This window comes from Scomber scombrus, chromosome 2 (assembly GCF_963691925.1).
Source record: "Scomber scombrus chromosome 2, fScoSco1.1, whole genome shotgun sequence".
NCBI lineage: Eukaryota > Metazoa > Chordata > Actinopteri > Scombriformes > Scombridae > Scomber > Scomber scombrus.
In genome coordinates this window covers 14,514,376-14,539,486 of record NC_084971.1, presented here as the reverse complement: position 1 = coordinate 14,539,486, position 25,111 = coordinate 14,514,376, and the positions used below count along the sequence as shown (strand labels likewise).

Sequence of the window (25,111 nt, the reverse complement as noted above, 5' to 3'; positions counted from 1 at the left end):
TAACTTAATTGAATTTTTGCTAATTTAATTATCTGTCAATTGATTGGCTGTAGTGAGGTTCTGCTTGGCAGGAGTAGTTCTGAATATAATCTGTAGGGCGCATGATTTGTACCACAGGGACGTTGGCACTTTTCAGCTAGTCTCTTGTCCGGGAACTCGCTCAGGGCAGCTGAATGGAGAGCACAACCTCTGTACAGTGCCGAGCATTTGCATCTGCTTGGAAGTCAGCTGCTTTAACAGCCTGCAACCAGTGTCAGTCTCAGTCCCACACCCAAAACTGCACTGCATCTGTTTAGGATGGCATTCATGGTTAAACTACATTACAGTTCGCCCCTCAGGTTTGTTTTGTGTCTCCTGTGTCGTTCTTAGCCGCTCCGCTGTGGGATGGTCAGACAGTGCGGTGCTGTAACTCTCGTCACTGTGGTTTGGAAGCTGGCACTCCCTGCCCATTAGGATAAAGTGGTGGATGCTGGCGCTGCATTTTTAGGCACTCAGTCTGTCTGGGACTGTGAATCTGGGCTCAGAGCACTGTAATTATTGAAAGAGTAATTCAGCACTTTCATAGTCTGTTAGCTCACTTTTGTAGCCTTGAATGCCACCCCAAAGACATACTATGCTGTGCCTTTGCAATGTAAATATTTTCCCTTTTTTAAATACACTGTTTATGTAGCACACAGGTTTTTACAGCCGCAGCATTTGTACAGTGTTGGTATATTTGAGGAAGAAGTGTAGATGATGGTGTGTGTTTAGCTAAAAAGGGGAAGGGAAAAGTGCATTTTAACTGAATTTGAGTTGATATCATACGATGCAGCGCTGTATATTTTTATCCATTTAATCATCGATCCAAGTCTGTCTGAGGTGAATCAAAGTGCACAGCAGCTATATGGGTGTGTGTTTGTTTGCATAGGGAAAGCTGAGCATATCCTTTTGTCATCCTTTGCTCTGCCTTTACCACAAGAAAATCAATCCTGTGTATTCGGTAATTGGGGTGTATGTGTGTTTCAAACAGTCCGGGGGTGTGGCTGTGGGTTTGGGTGGCTGTCAGAGAGGCAGGCAGGCAGGCAGGCAGGCAGGCAGGCAGGCAGGCAGGCAGGCAGGCGAGGTGTGGGATCAGTGTCCATCTGGCCTCAGCTCACCCCGCTCAGAGGCACGGTAACTGATCAAGCCCTCAGGCTCTCCAGCACTGTATTGACTATCTGCCTGTCTGTCTATAGACACTTGGCTGGTGCACAGGAGAGTAGCCGCTGGCTGGCTTTAATATGGCAACACTGATGACAGCTCTGGCTTCTCTGCAGCCGACCATCCTTGACAGAGTGCCTCAGTGTGGTTACTAAATATTATAAAACAGGCTTCTCCAGCTCCCTCCTTCTACTTTTTATTTATGAGTAAATTGACAGTGGGAAAACAGGAAGTATAGAAAAAGTAGAAGGTAATAACATGGGACACGGGTCTATGGAGTGAGGTTTATACTGCAGTATGACTCCATCCAAATCCATTTTATAGTCATGGTTTCATTTTACAACTCCCCCTCCTTTTTATTTTCCATCCATCTCTAACAATCCTGCAGCAGCCTTTTTCTGCTCACTTCTACCACTTTTAAATGTGATTATACAGGTTGGACACTACATGGCAAGGTGTGTCTAATGCTGTGGGTTATTTAAACTGCATTTAGCTCAATTCACCCATCGAAAAGTGAGGAAGAAAAACAAGGGAGAGATGCAGTGTGCTAGACAAGTGAATGAGTGAGAGAGCAAACCTGACCTGAAACTGGCGCTTTAGTGTTATGTAATGCAGAGCACAGATAAACCTCCGACTGACAACAAGTCCTTAATGAATAGTGTGAACGTAGGTTAAATGCCTGACTCACGCCTGCTGTATAAAATTAGTATTCTCAATCCTTCCGTCTCTCACCCTGCAGTCTATCTGACGTCCCTGGAGTCTTTTGGGTGAAGTTACCAGTGCCAGCTGCTTCTCCGTCCTGTTGCACCAGTTAATCCACTCAAAACCCACCCCCACTACCCTCAGCACCATGCCTAGAGGGGTTATATAGTGCGCGGTGCAGACAATAGAGCCTGTACACCCACCCTCCCCCTCATAGTACCTTTTTAATGTTATACTCAGTTATGCACGTAAACACTTGATTTTACATTTTTACTGTTTTGCCCATCAGTTATTGTCCAAATGAATCTGGCTACATATTAAGTTTCTCTCCTGGTTGATGGTAACACCCTACTGACTTTACTCTCCCCTCTGTCAGCCTGTGTTGGAAGCAGCGGGGCCCGGCCGGTGCTTGTGTAAGAATCCTGCCAGGTTTAGAGCAGATTGTAACCCATTTCCCCACAGCACTTCAGACCACTGCGCTGCCAGTTAGCCGTGAGTCCATACGGTTCTGCCTGCCACTCCCTGAAGGATAACTGGCTTAGTCCATTTAACTTGTAGCCACACTTAACCACCTGCTCCTAATGGCTTTATTGAGTAGCTTGCAGACACTTAGCACATGTTAGTGTCCTGTATGGAATTGATTAGAATAAGCTGCGTGCTTAACATCCCGCCCAACCCCCCCTTTGATGAAAGTGTTTTTTTCCCCTGCTAACAGCATTGACTGCGGCGCTCCACAGGGTAAAATATAGATATAAGCCATATCCCTGTGTTTTGCATGCTTTACACTGCAGTACACTTATGGATAATCTGGGTATCGGATTAGCAGTTTAGCTTTATGATAGTTAAACTACATAACCACATCAGATTGTATGGTCTTTGGTTGGGTGTCTTCCAGATGCTTTTCCAGTCCGAAGTATTTCTCATTAACATGTGGTGTTTTTGTTATGACTTAGTTCAACGAAAGGTTTATAAAAACATTCAAATTAATGAAACACAAATATGAATTGTTCCAAAGAAGATGAGATCTGGATGAGATCATATACATTTTTCTCTTTGCCATGGACTACTAAACAATAATGACTCTAAAGAGCTACTTGGAGCAATCTGTGGACAACAAGTCAATATATTTAAGCATTTGTCAGTGTGAAAACCGTCTTTGGGCACTTGCACGATGTCTTGGTATATGGACAGATGAAGAGAAGCCAGTCAGTCGAAAAGATCATTGAGGGTTAATGTGGCTCTTTGTTTACAGATAACGAGGTACATGCAGCGTCATTTGTCTTCTTGATAGTATTCTTTTTTGGGGGGAGGGGTGAGGAGCCTTTTTCAATTAATTTCCATGGTTACACCACACATAGCTGCTCAGATTGGTGTCTTGTAAAATATGCTATTAATCATGACACAATGCAGTACTTTTTATTATTAGATGAACGTGTTTCTTAGAAAAAGTGGCTCAGCATGGATAAAAAGCAGGCTTAGTGTAGCCTTACCCTTCCATGAGTGGCTCCATCAGGCTGGAGAGGGAAAGTCATATTTTTATGTTATTAGATTGCATGAATGCATCATCCATCGCGCAGGATGTTGACGACAGAAGACGGAAACAGATAATTAATGTCGGATGCTTCCTTTTTTTGGCGTATCACAGCCTGGTTACATAACTGCTGCTGTAACAAAAGCAAATGATCCAACAATGGAAAGCAGGCTGTGTTGTTTTCATGAAAGGAGTGAGAATTTGATCAAAAAACTTAAGGATTACTTTTGCGGAGATGAAGTTTGAAGGTTGATGCTCAGTGTAGCCAGGGGAGTCGTACTTATTGTCCCTCCACTGTAATTGGGAAGAGCTGTTGTGTGATGTTGACTTCAGGGTTTCCCACAGCACTTCACAGTTAAGGCGGCCGCCTAAGCAACACACGCCTGCCGCCTTAACTAACGTCTTAAAAAAAAAAAAAAAAAAAAAAATATATATATATATATATATATATATATATGATCAGGGCCTATATTTCAGCGCGGGATTGCAGGTATTGCGCACAATTTAATTGATTCCCGCAAATCCAACACTTATATTCCCGCACACATTTACAGCGATGTATATTAATGTTCAACCAACGTCTGCAGCGGTGCTTACTGCAGGACGACTGGCCGGAACCGCTATGTCCGACTGTCTGACTTCGACCCTGAACACACCTGTAGCTCTCTCTGCACCTCCCGCTAGCATAACACAGACACGCTAACACTGATATTAAGTTTAAGGAAACAAACACAGACCGCTGGTTAAAACATAAATCTACATCATCTGAGGCAGAACCTGCTCAGAAAAACTAATGAAAACAGCGCCATGTGATGTCATCATTAACAACGTTAATCCTCAGACAGGTAACTGTGACGTTACTATAGCAACACGTTTCAGGCTTTCTCATTCAGCAGTCCTGAAGAGAGAGTGAGGCAGATTCAACAAAAACGTGATGCTACTGAAGCTGAATATCACTAATTAACTGTATAATACTATATAACTTGTAATTACTATAAAATATAGTTCAGAGAATAAGTTAACTATATAAGATACTCACTGGCCTAACCTGTGCAATCTAATTTAATCCAATACAGCAGCTCTGCTATAAATTCTACATTTATGAAGCTTATACTACATTTTTTAAAAAGAAGGTGAAAATTCTGCTTTATGTGCATTATTGAGTGATTGTGGTGTATTAGGATGCATTATATTGAATGGTGTTCCTAATATTTTGTCCATTCCATCAACATACATGAGGAGGGCAAAATATTAGGAACACCTTTCAATATAATGCACCCAAGTACACCACCACCTCTTAGTACAACCTCAGTAATAAACTAAGTGGAATTATCACATTTTTGACAATGTCAACAAAAACTAAAAATGTATAACCCCCCCCCCCCCCCCCCCGTCTCACTGCTCCCCACCACCTTAACTAACACATTTTCTGTGGGAAACCCTGGACTTGATCTTTCGGAAGATAGATGGAGTGTACACACAGTTTGTTTCTGTGGTTTTGTTTTTAGTCAGACATTGTTTAGAGACTGTGAAGTGGGGGGGGAGTGGGGAGTATCTCCTTACTCCCTCCTCCCTCACAGTGGCTCACTGGGGCTCTTTTTGCTTTGTTTGTGTGTGTGTTCTCGTCTGTTGTGCAGCCTGCGAAGGAATGCGCCCTATGATTGGTGGGTGGTGTTATGTAAACAGTCATCTCCAGTCTGCTCACCTTGACCTGAGTCCTGTACTACGAAGCTGGATTTTCTCTTATCGAGGTAACTTCAGGGTTAACCCTGGGTTTTCCGTCCTACGACACTGGTTCACTCCTTACCGGGGTAAATTACCATGGTAACTTAAGCTGAACGGCTAACCTGTTCCGGAGCAGGTTATGTTCTGGATAAGAGATCAACGAGTATAAAAGCACCAACCCCTGACCAATCAGTTCTCTTGGAAAATGGCTTGCCCATTCTTAGAAGATCCTGTCAATGTTAGTGCGCGGATTGTGAGAGGAGCGCTTAGGAGAGAGAGTTTTTAGGGATAGATGCAATCCTTTTGATGTCCCCGATGACATCCTTTACGAAAGGTACAGATTTTCATCGGATGGACTGCGCTACATTTGTCAACTGATGGAGCCATACGTCAACTGTAGAGAAAATGCAAGTTGGCCTAGGCTACTTACTCCCACAGTAAATGGATATTGTATATTGGATAATTGTGTTTTATAAGCAACCCAGTGTTTTAACATGGACTCACTGAAACATACCCCGAACAAATGAGGTGCTGTGAGTGCTTCTACCTCCACCGGGGTCTGATGTCACCCCCCCCCCCCCCCCCCCCCCCTTCACCCTCCATCAAGGGGTGACCCTCATTGTTGGAGAGGGCAAGCTCCTCTGCAGGAGTATACTCCTGAGAAGGAGGCCCTCCCCCTGAGAAGGAGGCCCTCCCCCTGTCTTCTTTAAACTGCATTTTTTTCCTGTGGGCTGCAAACAATATCAAATTGTATGGATTTGTTGTCTGTTGTATGGATTTGACACACACTGTCTGACAGAGACAGTGTGAAGAAATAAAGCCTTGTCGCTGACCGCTTTGAAGTATGTTTTTGTACTTGTTCTTGACTTGTTCCCAAGTCCGTTTAGCTCCACTAGGGTTGCATCTGAAATAATGAAGTTAATAATAATGGTCACACATGGCATAACTGCAGAAACATTAATTTATGGAACGCACAACTACTCGTGCCGTCACGAAACACGCTCACATGGAGGTGCTGAGCCTCAAAAGAATTCAATGGAAAATATAAACGAAAAGAAGGGCACTGAGGAAGCGCTCTGCCCGAAACGTCTGTGCCGTAATAAAGTGAAATTGAGTGATCAGAGTGCTGTCCGTTTATATCGTCCGATAAATTAATATTGTATAGTCTCACGAATTTACGCATTAACAGAGTCGGCAATTTTCTGCCAGCATTCCTTCCTGGCTTTTGCTGCGGCAACAGTGTTGCTTTTGGCCTGGATGATGTGTTTGTATTCTTCATATTTTTGAAGAATAATTGTCTGTTCCTCCATGGTAAAGTAGGCTGCTCTGCAGGGTTTCTCCATGTTTGCGATTGGTCAGACACTGCAAACACCACCCCTTTTATGTGAGTGCGCAGTGATCGATATTGGATACAGAATTGATAACCAGCTTCTTATTACCGCTTATCAGGATTGCGAATGTCTGGGTAAGTCAACCCAGCTAACGGAGAGATATCCAGGGTATGTTAATTCAGCTTCGTAGTACAGGCCTCTTGTCTCATGACTGTGATTGGAGAGGTAGAGTAATGTTGAGGAAAAAGTTCTGGTCAGCTGAAACAGTAAAATAAAATAAATAAATAAACCCTGACTGACTGTTTATGAACAACAAAGAACAAACTGTTGAAAAGAAAGTGTCCCTGAAAAGAGACCACACAGACTGTCTGAGCTAATGTCTGCCATAACTAATAAATAAAAAAAAAAAAAAAAAAAAGTAATAAAATATCTTTCAAAGGAAACATTAGTTCCACTTACCTTTTCTGTTACAACCTTTTCGAGATAACCTCTGACCTGATGGAGTTTTTATAGCATCGGGGAATTTCCATTTGAGCGTTAACGAGACATCGTGCCAAAAGTCAATAATCCGATGGCTGGGCTCCACAGACATTGATAGTATGTGATGTGCGACATCATCCTTTATTGCCTTCATGTTGGTTCATTGGTTGTTTCTAACTGTGTTCAAGCTGTCACCATGTTAAGATCTGATATGTTGGATTGTTTTGCTGGAGTGAGCTTTGTGCATGAAGATGAACTTATTTAGCCCACTATCTGTAACGTGAAGGTTAAATTACTATTTGCAAATTAATCTGCCAGACCAGGTTTAACTACTAATGATAAATTCATCTCAGCCTGCAAGACATTTCAGGTCATTTAGGACACACAAGCCTGACTTTATTCATACAGAGTCACAAGTCAGTTTTGTGATGCTGATCTAAACCAGAGCACAAAGTTACACATGGAGAACAGGAATTTTACTGATAAATTTCCCTTTTCTTCATTTTTGGCCTCATGATGAACTGTGCTGTGCTTGTGTGTTTGAGAGAGAAAGAGAGCTTCAAAGACTTTCAGTGTGCAGATTCAGTGATGTGCCTCGTCAAGCTGTATATTCACAAACCCTCGGTTCATGTGCACTCTGCCTCTCCTGTCAGCATGCTTTAAGACGTACGTGTGTTTTCCAACAGGAGATTGAATTTCTCTGCTTTCTCTCTCTCTGTGTGTGTGTGTGTGTGTGTGTGTGTGTGTGTGTGTGTGTGTGTGTGTGTGTGTGTGTGTGTGTGTGTGTGTGTGTGTGTGTCTGTGTGTCTGTGTGTCTGTGTGTCTGTGTGTCTGTGTGTCTGTGTGTCTGTGTGTGTGTGTGTGTGTGGAGTCAATTTACCACTTTTAAAATGAATTTGATTTTAGACTCTTCATCGTCATTGACAGCTGCTTTTGTGTGTTTTTTGTTGTAATAGTGATAAACATAGATTGGAAAGAAATTTAACAGTTTTTCTGCCTCTAGTCTGTTGATGTGAGACTGAAGCTTGAGCTGGAGGTTAGGAAAACCCCTTCCTTTCCCAACCACGATTAAACCTCTCGTTTTGGTCTGCTCTTCATTCCACTGCATGAACCAACCACCCTCCTCCTAACATTTCCATTCTTCTCGCATCAGACTTGAACACACACACACTCACACACACTAGAACTACCCCTGAATAGTCAACCAACCATTAGTCGATAAGAATAGAGGGGGAAAAATCAAATTCAGGAGCTGCATCTTGCCAAAATTAAGTCAACACCTGGTGTGGCTGTACCGTGTATGCAAAATTGATCTAATCTGAACAAGCCGATGCAGGAAGTGCCGACACGTGGCAACAACTTGCCGAGATGACCAGTGGCGTAACTTTATCACTCAGTCAGTGAACTGGTCTGCTGTGGTAGCAGCTTCTGCACTGTCCTACTGGAAAACCGCCTAAAATGAGAGACAAGTTTTTACCATAACTAACTGACCCATGGGAAAAAGACACATTCATTGTCATTAATTCATGTGTGCACTTGTAAAATATATAGTTAAATCCCCATTATTATAGTTTTGTATTTCTCTTTAATGTACCACAGTGTAAAAATGTTACTTGCCCCAAAAAATATATATCAAAATAATAATTAATATCATAAACATGTGTTGACTAATGGCTTTAACTAATGACTGTTAGTCCACTAGTAAAGTCTTTTGTTGAGGGCAGCTTGAGCGCACACACATAAATTTCTGTCCACAGTTGTACTGATTACCGCCTGTGTTGTACATGCCTCTCTCTTAGACACACACAAGAGGAACATTAATGAACAGCCAGACAGTGTTGCTTCATATCTCATATGTAAACTCTACTGTTTATAATTCCCAGAACTGTTATATCGGTCAGGTTCACCGTGCCAGCTTTAGTTTGTTTTTAATTGTGTAAAGGTGCGGTTGTTGTAAGAATGCCGACATGAATCAAGTACGCCTTTGGGATCAAAAGAATGGAGGAAGTGGCGAGCAGCTGAATTCCACTTCGCACTTTTTTTTTGTTTACATGTGTGTTCATTTTTGCGATTTGATATTTTCATGTCATACACACTTTGATCTCCACATTCTTCGGTCACACACATTCTCCTCACACACTGGTTTATCTGATTACTTGCACACAAAGCGCGTGCACACACAACACACATTCACTGACATCCTTCTGACCCTTTCATTCCCTACACACATGCACATAAATGCACACACTCCCATACACGCACAGCCAGCTGTCACTGTGTGGCCCCGAGGAGTCTTGAGGAAGTCAGAAGAGCTGGAATGTGGATGGGTCGGATGTGCTCTCGATACCGCTGCTACTTTAGGCATTCACTTTCCACCATTACTCATCTTGGAGCAGATGCAGCATTGACAGAAATCTTAAAGTAGAAACATCGGGCAACTGAAGTTGGGCTGCAGCTTAAGTTTATTTTCATTATCTATTCATCTGTCAGTTTTTCTCAAACTGAGTAGTTGTTTGGTCCATAAAATGTTCCCACAGCCCAAGATGATGTCCTCAAATGTCTTGTTTAGTCCTGACCAACAGTCCACAACCCAAAGATGTTTAGTTTATTATCTTAAGAGGACAAAAGAAACCAGAAAATATTCACATTTCAGGAGCTGGAATCAGTTTAGGAAAAGCATTGTTGCAGCTCCAGTTTTTTAAACTAATCTGACTAATATTTCTTTGATTAACTATTGTGTGAAGTCTTCAGATGTTGTGTTTTGTCCAACCAGAAAACCAAACACATTTATTTTACTGCAAATGCTGCAGTTCCTCACAATTAAGCAGCTGGAACGAGACAGTGTTTAGTTTTAAAAATTATTAGTCAGTTAGCAAAATATCTACAAATGAGGGAAAATTAGACTCTGAAATGGCTGAAATATGTTTGTAGTTTCCCCTCACTGGCTTGTGTTTGCATTGAACAGGAGTTTAGGCTCTGGACTCTGTTGCACTAACAATCTGTTACACTCATGTACATTGTCTCCTTATTGTTTTATAATGGCGGCATTGTAACAGCCTTAAAGGGTAAATCTACTGATGACATTAAGCCCCAGCATCAATATCAACGGCCCTCCCTCCACCACCTCCAGCAGTCTGCACAATGCATTCCAAACCCCTGCTATGCTCTCAACGCTGCTAAATCCCTCTCTGCTTGTATTAGACGCAGCATTAAAAGTGACCCATTTTGTCAGGCACCACTTCTAATGTCTGGACATGTAGAGGAAGTGACTGAGAGATGGGCTACGATGAATGTAACTAAACTGCCTCAAGACAAGAGGTCAGGAGTAAGATTTAATGACATGTAAGGCTATATTTCTTTATTAGGAGAAGTGGAATGTAAATAACACTGAGGCCATTGAGATTCTCTCTCTGTCTAGACAGACTCCCTCTAACAATCTTACAAAATGCTGGCTGCATTTAAAGGCATAATTCCCTCCTGCTCAAGCTAAATTGTGTAGTGCTGCAGCTTTTTCACAGTTCAGGCCTTTGTCTTCAATCAGCCTCTTCATCACAATACTTACAGCATATTGTAATTGTCTCCAGGAGTATTGAGGTAATTGTGATATCAGTCGTGTGCGGTGCTGGCTTGACAGAGCCATCCTGCGCTCTACATACGGTTTTAAATCTTTAGTGAACTTGGATTTGTTATGCAAATGTGGATTTAGAGAATGGCAGACAATAAAGGTTTTCTTGTATTTCATCAAAATGCATGAGGCTGTTCATCTTGACCAGGCAGACCATTAAATAATGCCACTGGCATTCAAATGTAGTCATTTATCGGAGCATAAAATCTGCAGTTCAGACATGTCAACAAGCTTGAACAACCCCAAAGATTGAGTCTAGTATTGGTGTCAGGTGCTAAATTTTTCTTGTGTGTGTGTGTGTGCGTGTGCGTGTGCGTGTGCGTGTGCGTGTGCGTGTGCGTGTGCGTGTGCGTGTGTGCGTGCGTGTCCATTCACTTCCTTTCTGTGCTGCGTCACATAGTGTCAGCTGGTTTAGAGATGATGCCTTTACTTGCCCAGAAAGGGGTCATCCTGTGAGGAATGTGATTCAAGCCGCTATCTGCTAAGCCCCTGGCATTAGTAGCTGGACTGGCAAAACTCTGCCATGCCATGCACGTTACGGTGCCAGTCAAAGACTCAGTGCTCCTTCCCATTTGGAGCAACTTTTGTCCGGTTGGGGTTTATTGCTCACTCACTGAGCAATTTCGACCTGATTTTTAAAAATAACTTTTTACTCATGTTTACCGATAAAGATTAAAATTCAGAAAGACTGATGAGGAGCCGCCTAGTTACTGCTCCTCTATATACATTTTCTGCTTTGTCAGGTCTCCCATCAGTTGTGTGATAAGAGAGCAACATTTGTTCATAATGTTTTACAAATTAGATCATGGTGGTTTGCTTTGCAATTTGCTAATGGCCTCAAAACCTTCCCATTCCAAATAAATAGTGATGCTAATGGATTTGAGTCATGCAACACTGTTCCAAGGCATTGAGCATTAGCTAATTGACCCTTGTTTAAGGCTTGATATTTGTCAAAAGAAGGGACAGTCCAAACATTGTGTTGTTAGGCAGGTTACTCTCCAATACATGGCTTCATTTTTATGTGAGATGTGTAACCACAGAGACCAGAGAACAAGAAATACAATGAAGGTCAGCAGGAGTTAGCGCTCTGTTTGAAGGCAAGTGCTGAGTTCAACTTCCATGGCATAACGTAAGGGTAAGACAGGGTTACAACACCTGTGTGTGTGTAGCTGTCTGTGTGGAGTGTTTATTAAGTGGAAGAAGATCTAAGTGGTTATTGAGGCTAAACTGGCCTAACAGGTTGTTGCAGAATTGGCAATAAATGGTCAGTTTGCGCCTTCTTTTTGATAAAACATACCTTCCTGCTCAGCTGACATCGGGCACATTGATGGAAAAGAGTAAAGACTGACAGATTTTTTTTTTTAACCTTGTAAAAGTAACAAAGTTTAGAGAACAGGGAGTAAAATGTTAAGTATCATGTTACCTTTATAATGTGTTGTGTGTATTTCGTGACCAGGTATGACTGCTTCTCCAAGAGACTTAATCCTAAAATGTCTGTTGGAGACGAACACAGATGCTTTAAATAATAATCCTACAGGCAAAACTTGGCTCCCTTTTTCTTCATGATTGTTATTGTACACGTTTTAGGAAAGCAGTTTTTTTGTATCTATGGAAAATATTGCTCATTTAATTTTTCTTAATGTTATCTGGCTTAGTGGCTTGAAATGTTGTACATGGTCTATCAGCATGAACCTCTGGCATGTCTTTGCTGCACTGTAAGGGCAGTGCCCGCCCTTCTTTCTGATTTGCTGTCACTGTTCATTTATATTTCTTCTCTCTTTTGTAATTATAACCTGTTTAAGTCAGAACAGTCAACTGTTCACCACTCACCATTTGTTTGGACCCTTTACTTCCGTTAGTTCTGGTCTTTGCTCCTTTTCTATCCATCTCAATCTTTTTTATTTTATTTCATCTTTCATCCATCCCTTGCACAGCTTGTTTCTTAGTCCATACAGAGCTTCTACTGACCAGACCATCTGTGTAGCAATTTACTGGAAGCAGATCTATAAGCAGCGGGAGGAGGGGAGGATGTGACCAAGGAGCACAGAGAAACAAGTGGACATAGGAAAAAGGAGAGGAGTAATCAGGAGGGGGGTTGGGAGAAGCTGCTGTGGTCAAAGGGCAAAGTGATGGGGGCTGTTGGTGGAGGGGATGATTAGGATGGTGGGATTAACCAATAACAGATCTAGGAAGAAGGGAAAACTTGAATGAGTTCAAGACCTACTGTATTTATGACCCTGCTCAAGCACTTCCTCCACATATTGCCGTTCGGCTTCCTTAACTCAGCTCCTCACTTCATATAGTCTTACATTAATTTCAGATTTTCCACTAGTTCTGTCGATACCATCTGCATCTACTCCGCAGCACGGAGGACAATGGCCAATAAATGGGCCATTTGGTGCTTGTTTTCCACCTCCTCCCTCTCCTCCTCGTCTTCTGTGGGCGGTGTGTCATGTCAAGAGATTGTGAAGCCTTTCTTGGCCTTCAGCGCTTCAAACCACAGCTTCTTCCCTTTCAATTTCAAGATGCTGGAAGCCATTTAGCGCACAGTCGCAAGTCATCAGTTTAGGTGTTTCTGCTCCATAAAATGTGCTGTTAAAAACTATAAACTCAGGGTGTTTTTAGTAGTGATTGTTAAGTTTTATTTTGGCGCCTTGAGGATTTTGTTGGTAGCATTATGAAAGTCACTGTGGAGAAGAGTCATTGGATGGATTTATTGGCATCTCTCAGTGCTCACTTCCTGTTTTTCAGACTCCCCCAAATTCCTAAGAGGCCCCTTACCATAAATGGTGTTTCCTTTGGCAGTGACAGATTTATCATATGACTTTATGAGTAATGCAGTAGGGTTGGGTGACATGTCAAAATTCTCCTGTCGCCCACTGTCAGCCCAACAACCGGCAATTGCCAATATATTTACTGGGTGTGAAGTGTCAGTCCACCTTTTTAAAGGTAGAGTCAGTCATTCTGGAGAATGACTGTTTAAATTTGAACGAAACACCCAAACAAATACATCCCTCCCTTCCTGCTCCTTCACAAGCGTGACGGGTTCTCTAAATTTATGGACGTGCATTTCTAACGCAAACCGCCAAAAGAGAAATATGGCGGAGTCCAGTGCGATGCATTCACTTTTGTTCCTCCCACACATCATCATGAGTGGAAAAAAATGTGTCTGATCTCTTCACATGACCTATGTTTAGTGTCTCTGTCCCCAGAATCAGACGCAGCTAATCCCCATCACTTGAATCAGCAGATGGTGAACAAGACACATGACTTTAACTTTGTTTTTGAGGAGTTGTAGCATTTATTCACTGACAGGTAACCTAAACTGTACACATTGCACTGGTATGTTCACAGCTTTACTCCTAACTTCATAGTACCTGTTCTGGTCACCTCTCTGTGTCTCTCGATCTCTACCGCACACAACATGCGCACTGAGCTATCCCTTAAAGGAACTACACTACTTGTATAACACTATAGCAAGTTAAAATTGCGCAAAAAAATGGCGATGAACTCAGCGGATATATATTCATCTAAGCGTATAATGTAATGAAGATTTTGAAATGAATTCTTGTGTTTTTCTTTGTTCTTTAACAGGACTTTAAAGTGTGAGAGGAACTGTCCATTTCAAGAGTGTGAACCTCCTGGATATAGTTACCAACAGCAGCAACCCCGACGTCCACACATTTTGGAGGGAATGAAACCGGATGGGGTTACTATGGAAACCACGGAGCCCACTGAAGCTGCAGCAGAAGCAGAACCTTCCGTGTCACAGGACAACATAACAGAGCAAGCCTCATCCCAACCAGAGCAAGCCGCAAATGGTTCAGCACCCAGCGCTGCTCCGAAGACCAATGGTAAGCCAGAGGCTGCAGAACCCAAAGTCAAACCACAAGCTGCTGCATTGAAAACTCAAGCCGTACCTAAAACAGCAGGAGCCTCAGGATCCAACTCCCAGCCCGGTGCTGCGTCACACCGCACAATGAATAATGTCCCCTCTTCTAACAGTAATTCTGCAAAGACGACCGCAGTCAGGAAAACTGCAGCAGCAACTTCAGCAAAAGCATCAGCCTCAGCAGCAGGGGCCGTATCCAAAAGACCAGTGCGTGTAGCACCGGTTTCCTCCACAGTCAAGAACCAAACCAGGGTGCCTGACAAGAAGCCTGTTGGACCAACCAGGACTACGTCTGTTGCTGCTGCCACAGCAACAAATGGTACCAAAACAGCGGTGAATGGAGCACCTAAGAGAAAAACAGTGGCTGAGACTGCAGCTAATGCAGCTAGACCTAAAAACATGGGTATGTCTAATGTGAAACTGAATCAAAAAATGAATAATAATAATCACTAATTTCGTTTGGAGTTGGTGTCTTTGACTTCTGTGCAATCTTACTTTAATTTTTGCTCTTTTCTTTTTTTCTGTTTTGTTTTTCTTTGTAGCTCCTGCCAGCAGACTGGTGTCATCCACTGCCCCAAAACCCAGCACTTCAACTCTATCAAAAGCTGAGGGTGGTGCCATTTCAAAGACCACCAGGTTTGTAAACTTATCACAAACAGGGAGTGGGTGATGGTAATTTGGAAGCCCAATGGCGCTGCATCTTTGCAATGTTATGTTATGCATTGAAAACCCCTTTTTTATTTGAATGACAATAATACCTTTCAGTCCCTCTGCTTCATTGTGTTTATGTCTGTCATCTGCACACGTTTTACCATCTATTGAGATCTTGAGTGAACTTTGTAATTCCCCCCTAACAAACTGGATGAGAGGGTGACTTTGTTTATGTTGATGCCTTGAAAGGGAGCAGGGGAGAACGATATCTATTGTCGTCTTTGGGCCGTTATTGAGTCAGATTTCGCTTCAAGAGTGAGTCATGTTAGCAGAAAAACCTGAGACAGAAGGCCTTAAGAGAGCCAGTGATACTGAAGAACTAGCGCTTTGTCCCAAACAGACCCCCTGGCAGAGAACAGACCCCCTCCCCAGGGCAGAGAGCTATTGACTTGGATCATAATCCCTCTCATACTGGGCTGATGGTTTGGATAGAGAGAGTGTGAGTGCCCTACTTTGACTAAACTTGCTTAAAGTTCTGCTCTCAAATGATCATTTTGGTGGTTGTAGAATTTCATAGTTGACCCGGTCATTTACTACTGCAGAGGTTTTGTAAATGAAGACTTTTTACTTGAAAGAACTGAACAATACCTACTTGAAGTCCTGTTTTTTTATAATCTGATACCAAATTTAAGAATCTACTGAAAGTCAAATAACATTTTGCTAGAATGTTAACAAATGTACATGATAGAAAGTTTTGATTGAGTTTGAATGTATTTGTCTGTTAAATTGAGCTCTTCTGCCTCTAAATGAAGACTTTGTAGTGTAAGATCCATAATACACCAGTCCAAACATTTTTTCACAGGATGTACTGTTCTGTACTGAGAGCCCTAATTAGATTCTGCCTCCACTTGTCTTCCCCTCTTAATGTTCTCTTATTAAATAAAGAAATAATGCACCTCTCTGTGCTGCATCACTCTGAAGCAGTAGAGCGTCACTGTGTTCTCGCTTGGATATAAGAAAATGTCCCCTCAGTATTTACACCAATTTCTGTACATCAAATCTTTTTATTTTTATCTGGTATATACAGATATGCTCAAATTTATGCAAGGCAAGTGTACTATTTTACCCAGATGATAGTCATTTTATAGTTTTTTGTCTTCAATTTGTTTAATTGACAAATTGCTTCAAGGAGATGAAAAAATGGCCATATGTAATGACTGATTTTTCCCCCTGACCCAACAATCCAAAACCCAGAATAGAAATTGTGAAATGTAAAATGGAGTAAATTCTCACACTGGAGAAGCTGGCACCAGGTAGTGTTTACAGTTGTTGCCCAAAGAACATTGATTATTAAAATGACTAGCCATTAATTTTCTACTTAATCAGATAATTAATTAAATGATCATTTCAGCACTAGCCAATGCTATAATTGCTGGTAAGTTTTTATTCGCCATCTTTGTTGAATGTATCATGACTGACCATGAGCACTTTTATATATATTTTATTTTAATGTGGCACTGTGTAGACAGCAGGGTGATGGAGGCCAGGCTAGCAGTGGTTTAATGTTCTGTACTCTGTGTGTTGTGCGGACAGGTGTGTACACACAGAGTGGCTCATGTTCTGAATTAATCGAATGATACATTTCAGGTGTCGGAGTCTGATTTCAGTAGCACATCATCCGTATGTGACTGTTCTCTGGGACGTGACTTCAGGCACCTGCCTCTCAGCTGGAGACACACAGACGACAATAGGAGAACAGCAGCAGGTGTCTGCCCTCGTGACGGATAATGCATGCTGCATTTCGTTCCACCTGTGTGCATGTGTGATGGCAAAGTCGGTGGCGTGTTGAATCCTTTGTGTTATAGCAGCAGTGGTGGTGTGCATTTCAGTCAGTGTTAGTGACCGTGCTGGCTCTTTGCAAAGTCAGGAAGTGATGCCAACAGACCTTCTTTCAGCACAAGCAGTGACCTGCATCAGTCATGACTCTGAGCACAACGGCTCTAACCTCCCATAGCAACACATACAACAGATTGTAAGGTCTCATACTACCATATGACATGATTTTAGCTACAACACAATAGCTGCTGAAAATCTTAATGCTAATGTTGCAGCCACTTCCTTGTAAATCCAGCCTCACCTTATTGTCTTTCATATCACTGAGCCAATAGTAGTCCCCTATTGGCCAAACTGTCACATAGGAACACACATTCACTTTTTTCTAGCCAAGTATCTGCTGGTAAATCCTTTTCATGTAGAGTAAAGCTGTTTTGTCTATGCTGTTCACTCAACCCAACATACAGTGATACCACTGGCGTGGCAGCGAGCAAAGCCTGTGGCCAGTGAAAGACCATACGCTCTCATGAAGTATTCATGTTAATTGGCCAAAAGGGAGGAATGGAATCGTATCAGGTTTTTTAAAAACTAATTTATGAAGGACAAATAAGATTTGGTGATTGTGTTCGACTGTGAGCTCATGGAAATGGGATTTGTGCTAAGGGAAGGTGGGAATAAGATTCAATAGAGGAATATGTTAGAAAAAATGAAAATGCTGGATCTAAACACTTTATTGTACATAGTAATGAGGCAGGACTGTTTAAACTGTGTGGTTGATTTTTCAGGGTTTCATATTGGTATGTAACTAAGAAACATACTGCAATGTGCAATCCATCTGATTTGACAGGAGGATGTCTCTGTCCCAGCGGTCGATGAGAACCCTTGATAACTGGAGTATAAGCCAAGAGTTGTAAAAATCCAGTTCCTGCTTTGCTCCGCTCTCCTCCAGTGACGGGTTGTGGTGTCCTTGCACTGACAGAGCAATCAGTCTTTGTCCACCCCACCCCCTCTTTCAATCTCACGTCTCTTCCCCCTCGTCTCTCTTTTTTTGTGTATGTACAGTGCTGGGCATTTGGCCAGCATCTCCTCAAGCCCTCCTCATAGCCTAACTTCCATCCATCGTTCTAACTCATTCATCATTTAGCTGTATACGGAGTGTGTAAAATCCAGTGTAGTTGTGTAACATGAGAAAGACATTGATTAAGCCTTCGTTTAGCTCTGAGCAATCTGTAAAATGATTAATATTGAAAGGATCCCCACTGGGAATGGACAGAACTGCTGGTGGATAATATGTTTTGGTCTCTTCAGATACAGGATACTGCACTGGGGCTTGGCGTTGATACAATAATTCATAATTTTTATTCTCTTATTTTGTCTCTTTTTTCCCCTATGTAATTTCTCCCCAATAGTTTTGGCAGGGAGCAGGATTACTGTCCTAAAAGAAAAGGCCCATGGCATCCATCAATGTGACCGTAGTTGCCTAGGGCCTCATAAAAGCCAACGCTATGTCTGTCATGCTATTGCTAGGCTGCAACACTTCATCTAAACTTGCTACTGAGCTGATTCAGGCCTCCACTCTTTATTGTCAAGGAGATAACTGTAGGCCTGCACAAGCCCAAGGAATGTGCGCTCCTCTCAGGATGGAGTAAAGCAGCTGGTTTTGGACAGCCTACAAGCCAAACAAGGTATTGTTAGGGTACTCCATTTCCATTTGTTGTCTCGGAGGGGGCAGTTGAAGTGATGAAGGGGAGGGGAAAGGGCAGGGACAGAAGAATGTGTATTTGCTCTGCATTTATTTGTAAGATGAGCTTCTAGCAACAGGGATAAAGTGTACCACCTGGCCAAGCCCTCTCCTTTCTCTCTGGTATGATTAAAACAGAATATTTTAATCTACAGGACAGGGTATGCCAAAGGGAGTCTATCCTCTCAGCTGTGTTTTTTAGAAGGAACAAGAGGAAAAGAGGGAGTCATGGATGAATGGGTGAAGTAGGTGTGGCTGAAATATAAAATTCCCCGGGCTCATGCTTACACTTTGATTTTTGTCCAAACAGATGTTGCAGCTGCTCAGTGTGATAATACCGTGGGTGTTTTTATTTGCATCTGTGGTAAACATTTGTGAATATTGACTGTTTGAGTTTACGACAAGGAAGGTACGTAAAGTGTATCAGTGACTTGTCCCTGCACTGACCTTTGCCCTTAAAAAGACCTTGTGTTTGGTCATTAAAATCCTGTAGATGGCTGTGAAGTGCCTTTCATTCTCCCTTTGGGCTGTGATTTGTATCGATTTCAACCCTCTGTTGGCAGGAAATGTAATCCATACTATTACACCCACAACAAAACCACCAGCCACCACCCACATTTGTGTGTGTGTGTGTTTGCAGCACAGGCATTAGTGGGTCTATCATTCCTCTGTGTGCCCTCCCTCAAACAAACCTGTATGAGTTATGACTCATCATAAAACAATAGAGCGAGGGCTTTGGGGTTGTTCTGGGGTCATATTCTATGACCTCACCTGACCATCTTCCTTAACTCATCTTCATTCATTTTGTCTCATTTCAACCGTTAATCTCACTCGCTCTCTGCTCAGAGCAAGTTATTCACTCAATTTTGTCCGCCTTGATTCCTGCTATAATTGTGTGGTCCTGTCAATTCAGAATTGCATGCAGGATTAGATATGAAAACGACCTCTATTAATACACCTTTTTACTACGATTTCCTTCTTGCTGTTAAGCTTCCATCCAAAGTTCTGATCTGTGCTCCAGTCCAGTAGTATATCTCCCTTTTTTTTGTTTTTCTCCTGCTGTTCACCATTAACCTGTTTTTGTTCAGGGCTGATTTCATCTTACTGTCTGACACACTTTCCAGTGTTTGGGCTACACTTCCCTTTACAGCCTAAATCTTCTGTCTAATAGCAGCCAATTACGATTGTCTGTTTGGTACGAGTCCACGTATAATCTCTGGGAAACAAACGCTCATTGTAGTGGTTATTGTAATGTGGGAGCGGCATCTGTGTGCAGGCATGCTACTCCACTGAAAGTCATCAAAATTCAGTGTGTCTTTGTCAGCTCATGTCTGTATTATGTACGATCTTAGCAGAACAAGTTCAAAAGAAAACCAAAACGGACGGTTGTAATTGTTGGGGGGGGGTGATGCAGTTTCTTGAGGCAATTATATTATATTATATAGCTCTTCTTGTTTTGACTAGAAACAGATGTCATGCAAATAATTTACAGAGTGAGGATTATGCATTGTTTTTTATACACCAGGTTGCAAGAATAGAAATGAGGGCTTGTTGTGCCTGCAGCTGACTAGTCGCTCATTTAACCGACTGACTTTGTTTGTAGGTTATGCAGCAGCGCATTACAACACAGACTACATCAAATTCTCTGACGATTCAAATGTATTGTGTGGAGATTTCACAGAGCCCAGTATAGCAACACAAGCAACATCCACAGATTTGTATGTAGGTTACTGCTCCTCATATCACTGCACACACTTCTAAGTGTCATGCAAACAACACTACATGCCAGTGACCTCCTTGAGTGATTGTCCTAAATGTGAATCATATAACAGGACAATATGTCATAATTGCTTGTTTCACTGGAGCTACTCAGAGCAGGACTGTTTTTAGAGTAAGACTTACATATTTGGCCTCTTTTCTGCTCACCCATTATTTTTCCATTATCTCTCACATCTCTTTTCCCTCACATCTCTTTTCCCTTTCTGCTTCTGTCATTGTTTGTTTGTTGCCTCACATCTTCTTTTTTTGTCATTCTTTCCATAACAAACCTCTTTTCCTCCTCCATTTCTATTTTCCTCTCTTTTCACTTCTCATTAAACCCTTCCTTTGCTTCTTGGTAGTCATTGGAGAAATAAAACAATGGGACAGTAGATGTATGGTGCTTTGTTAATGGCTTCCCATTGTTGAAATTGCTTTTGTGGTCTACATTAGAACAGGTCATTTGTTGTTGCTTGTAAATTCAAGTCGAGGCAGAGCATCAGATTGCATGTTTGGATTTTTGCCAACCGAGTGAATTGAGCCAAAAATTAAGCTGTGGATGCTTTGGTTGAATTGTTTTTTGTTTGTTTGTATGCCACTTAAACATGTCTGTCCTGCTCTACCTCCAGGACTTATACAGGTCCCTCAACATCTCGACCTGCATCCTCCACATCCAGGTCCACTCCATCCACAACTAAGCCCTCCACCACTGCAACAGCCAGAACTGCTGCTTCTAGAGTCACCACAGCACCCCCTACTGGCAGGACCAAAGCAGCACAGCCCCCAAAAACAGCTGCTGTGAAGAAAGGTTAGAAGTTAGAACTTTTTTGACAAGCAGACACTCCTAATAGCAATGGCCCATTTTAAAATGTTTTTTTTCACACAGACACCAAAAAGTGAGTTAATGTCACATTGGCAGTCAGTTTTTTCCAGATGGGTTGACTGTTTAAACACATCTGATGGCTTTAGCTTGATAGTTTCAAGTTAAAATACAGGAGAGTTAAGCGGTTGGCTTTAATCACAGTAATATCTCACATGAACATGTCAAAAAATGATTTTATGAACAGTTGTCCTGTGAATCTGTGGATTGTAAAATCAATTAAATATAGCTTGAAGTACCGTGAATTGAAAGTTTGAGCTAAACTCTCAGAGAAGCTTGACTAAAATTGATTTATTCACAAAATGAAAAAATGTTTTGCAATTAGACTTGGTGACTTCATTGTTGTTTTCTCTCTTCACACCAGATGTTAGTCGTCCACCCACTACTGCAGTGGCTAAGAGACCAGCAACAGCTACGACGTCAGCTGCTGCCAAAATACCCGACAGCTCTAAACCCACGGCCACCGTAAAGGTAAACTCGGCCTCCAAATGGTCTGCAACAACAAAAGCAGCAGATCCCAAGATGTCACAGCCCAAAATTCAACAGCCTGCTAAACTTACTCCCACAAAGAAACCTGGTGTAGCCGCAACTCGGTTTCAAGCCAATAACAAACTGCCCATCGGTCGGACCCCTCCTGCCTCTCCAGCCAATAAACCTGGAAACAGCAGCACCCCTCAGGCAAAATGTGGAACCAAACCCACTCAGGCTGTCTTACCTTTCACTGCCATTAAGAAGACCAGTACCACCAAATCTTTAGCACAGAGTTCTGCTGGTGCTGGTGCTGCTGGTGCTGGTGCAGCGGTAGCAGCTGTGACAGCAGCAACTGTGCTAGCAGAAGTGCAAACAGAGACAACAGTAGCTTTACCACAAGATTCCCCCGCTGTTGTCACTGCACCAGAGGAGGCCCCTCCCCAAGCCTTGGCCGAGAACATACCACCAGAGGTGATACCTCAGGAGACTATTCGAAGCCATTCAGCTGCCCCCTCTCCTCCACAAAGCCCTGTCAGGACAGCCTCACCAGAGACCGCTCCGCCCCAGGAACAGCTAGAAAGCAGTGCTCCTCCTTCACTAATAACACAGGAGCCGGTCTCTGCTCTAGTTGAGCCTACATTACCACCAGTGGCCTCTCCTCCAGACCCCTCCGAGGCGCTCATTTACCTGTTAACAGATCAAACCACCTCCACATCTAAAGCTCTCCCAGCAGCAATCCCTCAGCTAGTTCCCCCCACCAATCTAAATGAAGAGGAGTATGAAGAGGAGAAGGACGGAAGCTTGCCGGTTTCTCTGTCAGAAATGAGTGGGACCACACAGCCCACGGAGGAGTCTCGGCCTGGGTCGGCTGGACCAGCAGGTGGCTCTCTTTGGAGGGCTGGTGGTCCTTTGCTCTCTGAGCTGGACTCTGAGGAGGTTAGTGGCAGCCAGCAAGGTGCGTCTGAATTGAGCGCCCCCGGGGTCCTTGAGGGCGCAGAGAGCATGGATGATTTGGGAGATGGCAGTCTGAAAGGAGCCTCAGCAGGCTCACCTGACTTTGAGAAGGTTCCTGACATTCCAGTTAATGACTTTGAAGACGATGACGATGAGGACGATGATGACAATGATCGGGTGTGTGACATGGACGTGGGCTCAGAGCGGATAGACGAACTGCTGAGACCCCGCCATGACAATGATGTGGTGGATGAGGAGGATGACGAAGATGTGGAGATGGCCAGTGAGGGGGTGACAGAGAGCGGACTGGAAAGCTATGGGAATGCAGATGAAGATGACTTTGCAGAGGATGAAAGGCTGGACAACTTGAACAGGGTGGCCCAGCCGCCCCCTCCCCCTCAGCTGCCATCCGCCCCGGCTGCACAGTGGGACCAACCAAACCCATTTGCTGATCACTGGGCAGGACCGCTTCAGCCACAGCAGCTTCTTGAGCACATCTCCCAGCCACAGGTGGCAGGAGCGGCTGCAGCGAGCCCTTTGGTAGACCCCTGGCAAGCAGACTCCGAGACCCCGACTCAGTCCCCAGCCCAGCCCTGGCTAGAACTAGGCACTGCTCCTTTTGTTCCTGAAAACCAACAAGTTCACCCTCATTCCTCAGCCAAGGATCAAATGTACATGGATCAGCCTGGCCCAGCCCCAATGCAGACCCTGGCCCCTGCTCCACTCTCTTCCACAGGAATGTCTCTGTCAAGCACGCTGAGCAGTGAGACCAGCACTCCAGAAGAACTGGGTGACTACAATCGAGAGGGGAAGCCTAAGCCTCAAGATTTGCGAGCCCCGGTGCTCTCTCCCCAGCTTGGTTTAGATGACCAGGACCTGGGCATCGACTTGGAGAGAGGAGACGGAGAAGGAGAGGAGGAGGCTGAGGCGGAGACCCTGCCTGCTGATGAAGTCCTTGGAGGTCCTGCGACTGCCCCCACTTCCAACCCCTCGTCCTCCTCAGTAACGGAAGATGAAGCCAGCGACACAGAGGGAGAAGCCCAGCTGGATGATTCTTTGGAGAGTCCAGCTGTCATCCATATGACCTTTGACAGCCAGCCTCCAGCCCAGCGCTGCCTGTCCACTGTGGAAGAAGGCGAGGAGGTTGAGATGGTGGAAGGGTGCGTCGGCGAAGACACAACCCCACCTTCAGCTACCTCATTGGCATCTTATGGCTTCGACACCATGACCACAGCTTCGAACTCCAACGCCCAGTCCACAGGGGAGAGTTGCATCAAGAGTCCTGGCATCTTCTCCCTGGAGGAGCTGCCTGAGGAGGCCAAGGAGCCCTGTTTCACCCCGCAGCCTCTCACCCAGTCATGCCTGGCGGAGCAGCAGTACATCGAGTGTGGGAAGCAGGATGCAGAGTGTGCTGAGCATGCAGAGGAGGAAGTGCTGGGGTCAGAAGAAGCCCCAGATCCTTCAGCAGCTCAGAGCATTTTGCAGCAACCAGAAGAAAATCCAGATGACATGCAGCCTCCGTACTATTCAGCTATCTGTGAAAAGACTGAGAACTCTTTTGCAGGTAATGTATAGTTCATCTCCCTAACAGCCCAAGTAATGCCCCTTACCTCTTTGGCCCTGTTCCAGCCTTCCCAAAATAATGTCTCACTGTAGTTGTCCTTGTTGTCAGTGTTTGTCCTGAAATCTCTGGGGGTGGACGTAATCAAAGGTAAACAAAAAAACAAAACAGAGAGCAAAAAAAGGGAAGAGATTTAAAAAAAAAAAAAAAAAAAAAAAAAAAAAGACAGCAGTGGCACTTCCCTCTGATACAACATTTCCATTATGAGTATATGGCTTACATTCCTGTATGTGCAATAGCTACTACTATTTACTCCTAATTGGTTTCTGTCTTATTTAACACGGAATCATTTGGTTGCCCTGAACTGACATGGATTTGACTTGTGTATTTACAATGCAGCTCTTAAAGAGGAGGGGGGGGGGGGGGTGAGCATAACAAAAAGAAATGTGGAATGAACTGTAACATTGTTTTCATGTGTATTTATCCTAATACTTTTTACTGAACAAAGCTGATAACTGAAAATAAGTTTGATTGTATTTTCAGGTTGATTTCGCTCTTCTACCATGAGATACAGGCAATCCTTCCCTAACCCTGATCACTCCTCATGTCTTCTTGCACTTTAAAAATTGTACCCCAGCTTTTTTTTTTCTTCTTGTGTTTATCCATCTTTTGGACTAATGAAACTTAAAACTTTAAATAAAGATTAGATTTTTATCATGATGTACTCTCTCATCGTACCGTTTTATTGAAATGGGCATTTGGGAGTGGAGTGTAAGGCATATTTGTGGTCTGTGTGC

General features: G+C 43.3%; 1 protein-coding gene across 1 annotated transcript in view; it reads left to right on the top strand.

The window, feature by feature from the left end:
- The window catches only part of prr36a (proline rich 36a), a 36,609-nt gene that overhangs the window by 3,461 nt on the left and 8,037 nt on the right, over positions 1-25,111 (top strand). Inside the window, exons 2-5 of the mRNA XM_062428164.1 lie at positions 14,168-14,868; positions 15,008-15,101; positions 21,078-21,256; positions 21,693-24,317. Of these exons, the coding sequence (XP_062284148.1) occupies positions 14,268-14,868; positions 15,008-15,101; positions 21,078-21,256; positions 21,693-24,317 (3,499 nt within the window). The 5' untranslated portion in view covers positions 14,168-14,267. The remainder of the gene's footprint in view (positions 1-14,167; positions 14,869-15,007; positions 15,102-21,077; positions 21,257-21,692; positions 24,318-25,111) is intronic.